The 12,536-nt window shown below is 35.8% G+C and overlaps 1 protein-coding gene across 1 annotated transcript in view; it reads left to right on the top strand.

Moving 5' to 3' along the window:
* Positions 1 to 10,327, top strand: part of LOC140135977 (neuroguidin-like) — a 57,826-nt gene extending 47,499 nt beyond the window's left edge. Inside the window, exons 6-12 of the mRNA XM_072157678.1 lie at positions 2,708 to 2,800; positions 3,969 to 4,000; positions 4,678 to 4,733; positions 6,015 to 6,063; positions 6,831 to 6,940; positions 7,887 to 7,905; positions 8,523 to 10,327. Of these exons, the coding sequence (XP_072013779.1) occupies positions 2,708 to 2,800; positions 3,969 to 4,000; positions 4,678 to 4,733; positions 6,015 to 6,063; positions 6,831 to 6,940; positions 7,887 to 7,905; positions 8,523 to 8,567 (404 nt within the window). The 3' untranslated portion in view covers positions 8,568 to 10,327. The remainder of the gene's footprint in view (positions 1 to 2,707; positions 2,801 to 3,968; positions 4,001 to 4,677; positions 4,734 to 6,014; positions 6,064 to 6,830; positions 6,941 to 7,886; positions 7,906 to 8,522) is intronic.
* Positions 10,328 to 12,536: the final 2,209 nt, after the last annotated feature.

A 12,536-nucleotide genomic window follows, 5' to 3' on the forward strand; every position in this document is an offset into this window, starting at 1 on the left:
TATGGATGCACTTTGGATGTTTACAATCATCAGGGTTATAATTGCATCACACAATATGAGAATCAGTATTAATTCTTGCAAATATCATATTTATATTTTGAAAAATTTATGAGAATCAACTTTGATTCATGCAATTTTTTTACAAGAATCTCTGTGGACTCAATTATCCTCTTGAAGTACAGATGAAGGAAGTGGGCTACCGGTACTGATTCCATATGGAAGACACTATGCAAATTAAAAAAATAAACTATTAAATATTGCTTTAATCATGGTAAAATAAATGTAGTAAGTGTATCAATCTGTCTACGTTGGACAGGAAAAACCTCCTATATGTGCTTGTGGCCCCTGAACATGTTTAAAACAAAACTGCCAACAGGTTACATAGGCGGTTTTGGTCAGGGGCCGATGATACACACAAGGTTTTCCTGCCCAATGATTTGGTCAACTGACAGTGCGAATCCACACAAATGCAAAGACGTACACACGTTCCACCTGTTCTGATGAAGCATGTTGTTATGTGAAAGATGAAAGGACAGCATGCCAATTTCAAAATGAACTAATTAAACAAGGAGTACCAAGGTGAAGGATGCCGCATACCATGTTAATGTTTTCTTTTATATGTTGACCCATATCCGAAAACCCCATTTAAAGATGATAAAGAAAATAAAGCACAGCTCATCTGTGGTGTACCTTATTGCCCGGGGTACTCAAGTTTGATTTGGTAAGGGGTGTGCCGCTGAGAATTTGAAAGGGGACCCATTATTGTACCAATTTTTCAAGAAATTTGAACCCATCAATATAGCAAAAAAATTTCCACCAAATTTAACACAAATTGTCTTCATTTTTACAAATTTCTCTCCAAATTTTGGGGAAATTTCAAAAATATTGGCTACTGTGAGGCAAAATTGAGCTATTTTCTAAAATTTGAGAATTTTTTTTTAAGAGGGACTCATACCAAAATTGGTGTAGCTAGAAAAAGGGTCATTGATATACTAAAAGGCTGAAAATGCTATCAATGTTTGCGCCACTCCCCCGGCCTAACTTGCTTGTCAGCCAGCGTTGGACTATGATTAACACTGAATACAGAATAGAATACAATTTCTAAACCCACTCAATCTTAAAGGACTTTGTAACACAATTTTAGTCCTCGCAATTTTAGTCCTCCCTATGTAGGAATGTTTAGTCCTCCCTATGTATAAATGTAAAATACTTATCTAGGGTAGATTTGACACATTCTTTGAATCCATGCTTGATTGCTGGGGGTCATTTTTGAAAGTCAATTCATGCAGATGCGTACAACATTTATACACGAGTCCCCCCCCCCATCCTCCTTCTTGTACCTGTCAGTCTTTTTAACGAAATGCATTAAACTACATGCAGTGCTAACAATGTACAGCTGCAAATAATGAAATTCATTGTATGTGGCTGACTGGCCTGGTAACCTATATATTTATTTGGTATAGAATTTCATTACATTTTAGCAGACTGTCCACCCAACGGACATCATGGAGTGATCCGTGCCAGATAGCGTAATTATTCCTACTTAATGTCAGATACTATTCATAACAAGAAACAGTGGTAGCAATTTGAAACCACAATCTGTGGAATTAAAAGGCCGCTGGTTAATGCATATATTACGTGGTCGTGTGGTATGCGTACCGTAGGTCCTACATGATGTTGGACAATGCTGATGAATGGTGGCAAAATTGGAAAATGGAGATGAACATTGCATCATATATTTGAACTCTATTTAGCAATTCACTGATCCAGACAGAACAGCCTAAAATTAATCACAAATCAGAAGAGGCTTTTATGGCAGCATGAGTGATTTGTCAGTGGGTGTGTGGGGTTGGGTTGTGGTGGTGTGTTTGTCAACTAGCTATATGCAAGACTTTTGGTTAAATTTGGTGCTATATGAACATTTCAAAAGCGTATTGCAACCAAAGTACCGTAAAGATTTGCCTAATGGCGATGGCGCACATGGGCTCCTTTGCCTTGGGGTACATTTCATGGGGTACAGCTCCATGCTCTGAAAATCCCAACAAGAATTACAGATGTGTGCCCCTTATTAGGTTATTTGCTGGTGAGATTTTTGCAGGTAGGCTCTTTTAGTTTCTAAAATTCTAATTAGCATCATTAGGCAAATCTTTATAGTATGGGAACCTTCATGTATTTGTGGTGTTCAGTGGTCACACACTGAGGTCAAAAGTCATTTGTGGACAACTTGTAAAATATGCTGAAAATTACATGGGAAAGCACAAATGTCCCCAAAAATTCAACAATTTTTCTCCAATCCCAAAATTTCTGTGGATTGAGCTTCCTGGATTCCATGTTTGTTTCCAAGCATGTGCCTCTTCAAGTGAATCCAATTCTTAACTGCAAATTGAACTGTTTTCTCTTTCAGATGCTTTGCATTAATGTTCCTATAGAAACTAAAACTGGTCTTATGGTGCTAATGCAGTTATAGTTTTCAGTGGTGCAGTTTATGGTGTATACTGAAGTGGGGTTCTGAATGGCTTATTGGATCACGTCATCATCACATCGGCACCCCATTCGCTGGTCAAGCTGCGTAGCATCACGTGACCTAGTTCTTTTTATGTGGTAATCAGACTGAGCAGACAGACACCGCTGAAGTAATTTGCTGAATTGTATAGTACACACATTTCTTAACTATTATAGTTCTTGTATCTCTTTATGTGCATTACAGATGGAGATGAAACTGTACAAGATCGTCAACAGAGGGCACTACAGAAGGCTAAGAAGAGGGCTTTGAGCAGCTCACTCATGCAGGAATTAAGAGGTAGGTAATATGGGGTGAGGTTGTTGCTATTGGAGACTATTGTGCCGATTTGGAAAAGGGGATTCAAAACGCTGATTGTACAGTAATTTTTTTTTCTGTCCCCATTTTGCCTGAAAATATTTTTTCCCAAGAAGGAAGTCTACTGCCCCCACTGGTTACGCCATTGGGTGTGACAATAATCATGGGCTTGGACATGAATTTTGGACAACTTTTCCATTTGGCTTCATTGACAGAATGACATCAGTGCTTGCTCCAGTGTGCATAGTAGTAAATCACACACATAAACACATACAATCAAAGGTGGTAAATCTGTACACACGCAAAGTAACTCTGACAAAGTACTGAAGTCACTCTCTCGAAGAAGCCAAATGTGCTATGCTCTGAAATTGTTTGATGTCAGACAGATGGGTTTTGAAATGTTACCAGTAATAGCAAGATTACCTGCCTTTGGTGTGCAGATGTATGTTGACTAATGTGGCTAATTTAAGAATAAACTGAACTTTTCCACTGTCAAATTTAAAGTTCACTAAACATTTCAGTACCAGAAGTGGGTAATTTAATAGCTGCCATGTGTAGATGATCACAATATACTGTGTGTATATTAGTGCTGTAATCGATAAGCTTTCTGGGTATCGATATGTCGGGAGGCAAACATCCGACATGTCGATACTATTATCGATACTCACGCAGTTTGAAACACGGATTTGAGTTTACCAATTTTATTATCAGTAAGTTCCAGAAACAAGTTAACAACAAGTGTATTGAAGCCTAACAGCTAAAACTACATGGATCATGCATCAAACAAACGAAAGTGGTATTGCAAATCCATAATTTGAGATAATCTAAGCATGTGTGCCATGTCGTTTGTGTATCGATACTGACATTGAGTGTTTCGACATGTCGGAAGTCTATGTATTTTCCGACTATCGATACTTACGACAATCGATTACAGCACTAGTGTATATTTCCAAATGTTCACAGGGCAGCTATTGCACTTACCCATTTCTGGCACTGAGCAGTTGATCTGTTTGTTTGATGAATCTTACTGTTCTCATACCTTATGGGAGTTTATTGGAATGGATTGGTCATCAGAACAGAAAGAAAACTAAATTCTAAAATTAAGTATTTTTACAGTCTATTGATATTGTATTTATTTGTTTGTTTTCAGCTGAATACAATGATGCCCCAGATGAAATTTTGGTAAGGACACAGAAATGTACAATAATTAATTTTCAAATATCTTATTTTATAACCTTTGTTGATCTGTACATGTACAAGAAATATAAATCAATGTCAGAGATGTTTGTTGACTCAAACTAAAATTTTGATGTAACACCAACCAGGTTGCAGATTTGAGACCTACTACCATGAAATGAGCGTTAAGTCGCAAGTTGGTAGTTTGGAGATGTTCTGGTGCTACTTTGGTGTTCTTTGTTTCACACACACCTGTTCAAGCCAATAGTATGTCTGTGTATCCTTTGTGAATGGGGGCACAATGGGCCATTCACGAAGGTGCGCGGGAAATAAAGAACATCAACTCAGCAGCCAGGATGTCTCAAAACTACCAACTTGGGATGTTTCATAAAAGTAAATTCCAAGAGGGGAAGTGGGACCTGTTTTCCTAGACAAGAATGATGGGTAACTCATCTTGTGATGGCCACAAGATGGGCTATTTCAGTTGAAATCCATACACCCCTTATTGAAGACACAACTCCCACACAGGGGGTGTAGATTTCAAATGGAGTCACCCATTCAGATATCCCCACTTGAAATTCACACCCTCTGTGTGGAAGATTAAGGTTGTGCCTTCGATAGAGGGTGCATGGATTTGAGTTATAAGACTTATGAAACATAATCTTTTTACCTACCATTTCCAGGAAACCACCAATGTTCACAAGATACGAGAGGACAGAGAAGCAAAGCATAAAATAGAGTAAGTAGGTTTTAACTAATATAAATATTCTAAGTTAAAAATGTTTTTAAAAAAAGATAGAATCCGTAAATAATGGGAAGATAGTGCTGACCCAATATTTTACAAAAAAGTTAACCAAGAAATATTTTACAACATACATTTTGACCACATTTTAAATTGTTGTGTGGTGTTTTTTAAGAATAAAAAAAGTTTTCATAGCCCAGCATTTAAATGTTATTAAAATATTTTGAACATAACCAAAACAAGTTTATATGATTTTTGAAATATTTTTATGCTTGCTGCGATTAACGTGATTTAAAAAAAAAATTTGAAAGCAAAACAAACAAAATAACCCAAACATTGTCTTTGATTCTGTGGGTCATTTCATTCAGTCGGCCTACTGCCCAGTGATCAGCTTTTTCTTCTTTCAAGTGAAGTACAGTCCTGGTTATTAATCATATAGTGATTCATATATATTTTGTGACACATATTAGTTAATAGGAAAAGGATCAATTTAATGATGTGACAAATAGGTTTGGGTGTGTGTCAGTAGGTGTATGAATTTCAGGACTTATTGACAGCAGCAATTTTGTTGAACTAACTGATGAGTTAATAGTGGCTATCCTGAAGATTAGTTTAATGCTTAATGCACAAAGTCTGCCTAGCAGGTGTGCAGTACACAACATATAGTTTGATCAGCTCATAATTGGTGGGCCTTATAACATTAATATTAAAAATATTTTATTTCGAGAATTGCCTTGTGACAAATCGCCAGAGGCTTCACAATTTATTAGTTCAAGTCCTATATAGTTTGTCTGCTTTCTTTAACACAATATATAGATCAGACAGTCAACTATATCACTCTTAATGTGGGATACTTTTCAGCTTAGTGATAAAGCCTAACAATTATGAGCTGATCAAATTACACCATTTTTCGCCCTGATGTGCCAGTGACATCCAAGGTTTTAAGGCAGCTATTTTGCGCCCGCATCTATGCGGCATCTTTAATTGTGTGCAGAAAAATAAGAAATTTGGGACATTTAACTTTTAAGGCAAAAATGTCCAATGTTATGATTTTGGATTTCTGCCCACCCCCCCCCCCTGGAAATTCACTTTGCTCCCCCTGGGGTGCTGCAATTGTCCAATAACATAATATGGAAAGGCCTCATGGCTACCTGTATAACAATATCACATCTTGGTGATCCAGCTGAAATATCAAAATGATACTGTCCCTTTTTGAAGTGTAAACTTTTTGTGCAGTATCTTGATGGATCTTTGTTTTTATTTCTTGTCTTCTTTCAGGTATGAGGAGGAGCACTTTGTACGATTACCAATTACGAGAAAGGAGAGGGTGAGTGTCTCGGGATGACTGAATTTAGGGGTGGCCTACCTGTAACCCTCCACAATGTCCAATATGGCCCACAATTTAACCTCTTTTTACACACCAATAACATAATCCTTACCCTTCTGAAATCTACGAAATGCTACAACCAGAGTACCTTCCCTCAAGTGTTGCAGGGATGGCCACTCCGGGGATGTGGGGTTAACAATCACTAGGCACGATGCAATATTTATCATCACAAACTTGCCTTGCCAGTATCTTAAAAGCAAAATTTGTGAAACTTTCAACCCTTCTCCAGTGGACAGTCACATTACACAACAAGATTCTTATTGGGCTGCCTGCACAGGTACACCATCACCAAGGTACTTGACTGATACACACACATAGTACCTACACAGTACTAATGCTGCTACTGCACAGGACCCACCAGCAGTGGTACTGTACTGGTCTACTCTGGTACTCCCCTGGCACTGCACAGTACCAGCCAACCTATGCAGGTGGCCCCAATAGGAATTGTGTAGTGTAGTTGTATGTGGTATTGAAAAAAACAACATCTTACCTTATTGTTTTTGTTCCATTAATTTCAATTGTATAACAATGAAGATATCAAGTGATGGTTGTCAATGGCAAGTTATCTTTGTGCACTTTATGTTCCCAAAATATACTGGTCATAATTAGATCAGAAAACTGATTCAGATCCTTGCATGCATCTTTTAATTGCTTCTCATTCAGTTGATTTTATGTATAATATCGTTATTTCTCTCATGTCACAATAGCAAGCCCAAAGAAGAGTGATGACAGAGTCCAGCCTGAAATCCTTGGCACGCTTTGATGACATCAGTATACTTGGGCATGAAGAAGGCAGTGCTGTACCACTCAAGAAAAGGTAAGTTCAAAATTTATGGTGCATGGTTAAAAATCGAGTAAAAAAGGGGGAGAGAAGAAAGAAAATTGCTGGTACATGGACAGATATTTGTATACAGATCTATCAATGAGAGCCAACATTCTATGCAAAAGAATTTAAACTGGTTACCTGATGACTTGACAGAGCTAATCAACTTGATCTTAAATGTATTCAATATTGACAAGCATAGGTGGGGTCTTATAGTTGTGAGCTCCACAAGTGACAAGTCACAGATTACTAAAAGCTGGCTATAACTCGTTTGTACCCGAAGATGATAGGCCTACAGTCACCATGAGTTTTCTATGTGTTACAAAAAGTGTTTTTAATACCCCTATTCAAAATTGATACCCTTTCCTAATACATTCACTTGTGGCAAGTTGCTCATTTATAAACCTTTCATGAGTCTCCTATTCATGAGCATTGAAACACAGACAAAATGCACCTTTTAATTTTCCAAAAAGATTATATATCTGGTGTTTTTGTTTCATATGATGTCTCTGGAAATTGAAAAAAATCTCATTTGTAGTTTTACAGAATTTGTGACTCTCAATATAAAAGCTGATAGAGCACCTGATAAATTGGTATCATTGATTTATTTTTGTGTGAAATGTTGGCTTAAGTTAAATTAATATGATTGCTAGATATTGCACCTTATTCTAGGTGCAACTTTAGACTGACTGATGTTCTGGAGGCAATTGGTCATTACCTGTGACAAGATTTTTTTAAAATAATGTTGCTGGCTAAAGTACATTATCAGTGCTGAATGCTTCGGCCCTAAATGATTAGAGTTAGACTTTAGGGTATGGGTATGTGCTAATTAGGACTATTAAAGAGATTTGGGTCAGAATTAGGGTTGTGGTGGCAGTGATAATAAAGTTACTTCAAATTAGTAATTATTTGTGTTTTTTTTTTTTTTTTCTGTTTACAGGAAGAAGATGCCAAGCAAGGTAAGATATCTTCTAATATAACAGTAATTGTAACCAAAGAGATTTGACCCAAAGAACTGCCCTATATGCGTAACTTGATCCCTATGGTAAATCCCCCGGTCTTCCTTTGTCATGCATGGAGTCCAAAACAGTATACCTCCTGTATTTGTGGACAAAAGCACAATTTTTCATCTTTAAGCTGAAAGTGTTGCAAAGGTTTATACATCAATTTATTTTGACCTTCAGATGTTTTGTATGAGGTGACGAGCATATACCATATTGTATGCTATAAGGCGACGACCAACCCAGATTTGTCAAAATTTGGGAAACAAATTTTTCCTGTGCAAATGAATACCGACCCCAATTTTGAAAATATCAGGAACTAATTTTTTTTTTGTATTTCCCCAAATTGCAAAATATTACAGATTTTATTGGTTTTTGGGGTCATTTACACAAAAAAAGATCCCTGAACACCCTAGACCATACTTGAAAGGTCTGTCCGCCCGTAGAATAAGGGGGGGTCTAGATCACCTAATATTTCAATTTCAAATCCCCTTCTACTTCCTTAATTAGGCCTTTTTATTTCACACATTCTTATTATAAAATTTGACACACTGTTGTATTTTGTTCTCTTGCAGTTGAGGAAGGGAAAAAAGAAGTCATCAAGGAAGAAGTGGAAGTAACATCATTCACCTGATATTTCTACATTGTGGTCTTGAATCCGGCATAGTGCTGAATAACAGTTCATTATAAACCTGACCTGAGAACTACTTTAGTGATTCGCTGAGTGAGAGTAGTGGCCATGGCAAAAATGGCTTTAATGTTGCCCTCTAGTCGGAAAAACGGTTTATATAGTTTGATCAGCTCGTAATTGGTGGGCCTTATAGCTTCGCAGATTAATATCAATATATTGTATTTCAAGAATTGTCTTGTGACATGTCGCTAGAAGTCTCATAAATTATTAATTCAAGTATAATACTTATGTCTACTTTATTTAACACACACATAGACCAGACAGGTCAACTATATCACTCTCAACGTATGATGTCGCCTGTGTTATGAGACTATAGATGCACAGCAGCAGCTAAAAACAATACCTTTATTGTCATTCTTAAACACTTATCAAATAAAAAAAATTAATCATAAGTAAACTGTATTTTAGTCAAAGTAAATCCTATATTTTACAAGTAATTACCTAGGGAAATAATACAGCAAAAATGTCATGAGATCGTTACTTTCTTTCTCTTAAATTCCTTCTTTTTTTTCCTTTTTCTTTTTTTTCAATAAAACAAATGAACCACACATTAAATCTTGCACTGCATATGATTTATTATCTCTGTTGTACACTATTGATGAAGTTACTCCTGATTTGGGCTTTTTTTTGGGGGGGGAAAGGGGCAAAACATGTCACGTTGCCTATTTTCTTACAATTACAGATACAAGTCTAAAACATTTAGAATCTTTAGTATCGGCCAAGATATAAGTCTTATTAAGTCTTGTTAATTTTTAATAATTGGTTATAACTGTGATGCGATCAAGCAAAATCAGTCGGAACTCAGAAATATTAAATTTTCAGTTTCTTATAGGATAGTAATAAGCAATTTACAAAGCTGCATTTTGAAGAAACCCTGTTGAAATCGAACAAGAAGTTCCAAAGATATGAGCAATTAAAGAGTTTCTTAAACAGCAGGAAACAAAAAGAAATATTTCCGTTATTTAGCTATATCTCAAAATCAATATTTCCGAGTTCCGACTGATTTTGCTTGATCGCATCACAAATGTGTTTGCTAAAACCTGAAGTGCACAGACTGATATAAGTCTTTAGGCTTGAATATCACAGCATATGTTATGTCCTGGTGTTGCTGGTTCATTTCATTTTTATCTGATTAACAGTAATTGGGTGTGGATTAAGCTGTTGGGTGAAGGATTTGGCACCCCAAACAAACTCGGGATGGGACCAATCCCGCCATTCAAGATATTGGCACAAGAGAGAGAGGATGAGAGAAGTTGATCGTTGAGATAAATACTTCTAAATTCACGATCAAGATGTTTTACAATTCTATTTTGTGTCTGAAAAATAGTTCAAAACATTTTGGTGGAAAATCCATTTTTTGTGATTCCCTCAAAATCTGGCACTTTTACCCACATTTTGATAATGTCAATTCTATACAAAAATTGGAACAATAGAAAGGTGCATTTTTTTACAAACCTAAAATTGGAACCCTGGCACTTGTCCAGCAGGGACTTCAACAGAACTTGGGAAATTCCCCCTTGGTACGGGTCTGGGACTTGGTTGGGGACTCGCCATACGAAGATGCCCAACCCCTACATGGAAGTAAATTTTCAGAATTGTGTCCCCATCCAGGCTCCTGTGGTTCCATTCGACATGTGCCTATTACAAAACAGCATTCGGTAATAATACAACTTGCACAAAGAAATTTCATATTTGTATGTATTTATTTAATACTTTCTTTTTAAAGACTTTGTTTTTTACAAAAAGAGAATTGATATGAATGGTATTGAACTGAAGGCCTGCTCTTCCTCATCTGATGGTAGAGCATTGGTCTGGCGATGTTGAGGTCCCAGCTTCAAATCGTGGATGGTCAGTGACTTATTTCACTGGCTGTCATTTATGTGTGTGTTAAAAACTTTTTTTTTGGTAAGTTTCCATTTCTCATAACTTTTTGTTAATTTTCCAATTTTTCCATAACACAAAATTTACATTAATTAATGATAGTACAGATATTTATAGAATATGAAAAATATATATGTATAATTACATGATACAAAGATACAGATAAAACAATGAGATGGTTGAACCAGGCTACTAAAGTGTTGTACTTGGTTCCCATTTTAATGGCAGTTTTCAGTTTCAAATCGAGGGTTCAGAACCAGAAAGCTGGAACTCGCTATGACCAACTCTAACAAAATGAGCATAAAGTTGGCTTCTTGCTTCGGTCTTCAAAAATCAATATTTCCTCCACACTGTCTTTTGTTTTCTATTGAATTTTGTCATGATTAATGGACTGTATCTTCTATAGTCATGATAGTGCCCTTGCGACTTTAATTACGCTCATATTGTGGGAACAGGTGATTGTGAGTTGTGGCTTTCTAGCTCTCAGCCCTCGAAATGTTTTTAATAATGTCATTCTAATATAGTAATAACTCATCTTTAAGAGTTTTAAAAAAACAAAGACATTGGTACAAAAAAGATTTATTTGCCTTTCTTTGGATATAAATTAATATTTGGTTTACAACATGATTACACTGATCTAAAATGCCAAATGGGTGGGAACTTTTTGTAGGGCTGTTGTCGAGTGGTGCTTTCATTGTCGACAATCGTCAAATCTCAAGATCCGACGTTGACAAAGCAATACATCATTTAAGTCAACATTATGTTTAGAGATCACATTATACATTGTTTACATCCAAGTATTACCAGATACTCCATATACGCAGCATCAGAATATTGGGATTGTAATAGAAAGATATTAAATCTGCACCACTTGTGAATGAAAATAGAAAACTGATGCAGTTATTTCATGGTAAATAATGATGATGTTCAGCTTATCTTTGATATTTTTAATGAGTTTTTTATTGATGACAATCAGGAAACTTGCTTTGTGGTCAATTTTGTAGGCAATAGCCCTAACTTTTTGATATTTTACCTGACAACAGTAAAGTTTGTGTTCAGGTAGGCATATGTAACGGCCCTGAGGACTGGCGATGTAGTTGTGTACATCATGTTTTGCAACATAGTCTCAATCCAGTAATTCATTTCTGGATATAGCCATATTATCAATAGAAAGACACCAGCCATTAACAAAAACTTAGTTGCACAAAAAACTTCTTAGCATGGATTCTATTGTGCAATACTACATATATTGTTACAGCACCTGTTTATTTAATATAAATCTTAAAACAAAATCAGTATTTCTAAATATATAACTACACAACGTAAGTGTTATACCAGTACACATTTTATAATGAGAATTACACAACATAATTGAAAAAGATAACAAGTTCACATATTTTTGAAATATGCAATTGAGCTCATTAATATTCATTAGTATATAGATAACATGATTAATGGCAAATAACTGATTATAATTTGTTGTAGTGGAAATGACAAAAATCAATGCACACACCATTAAATTTTTTTCATCAGAATAATGCATGACCCTGAAAGGGGAGTGCATTGTCAAGGGAATGAATTTTGTCATGTGCACGTCAACAAAATCATATCAGTATTTAATCTCATTCATAAACATACCATCGATGTTGTGAAAACATTTGTTATTACTGTATTAAAAAACAAAATTTCATTCGCTTCCTAGATGCGCGCTGCACACAATAATATGCTAACGCGAATTCACGTCTGTGAAAATGCACTTATCAAAGGCTATTGGTTTATTGCCTCAAGACTATTAATACCGTTTATAAATATAAAACTATACATCATCCTCTATACATCTCTATCAATTTTGAAGTTCATTGTCACATTGCTGTTAAATTATTCAACATATGTGATGTGATCAAGCAAAATCAGTCGGAAGTCGGATATATTGATTTTCAGATATAGCCAAACGACAATAATTTCTTTTATTGCCTATTGTTTTGGAACCATTTCAACTGTTCATATCTTTGGAACT

The sequence above is a fragment of the Amphiura filiformis genome, chromosome 16 (genome assembly GCF_039555335.1).
Source record: "Amphiura filiformis chromosome 16, Afil_fr2py, whole genome shotgun sequence".
NCBI classification, from domain to species: domain Eukaryota; kingdom Metazoa; phylum Echinodermata; class Ophiuroidea; order Amphilepidida; family Amphiuridae; genus Amphiura; species Amphiura filiformis.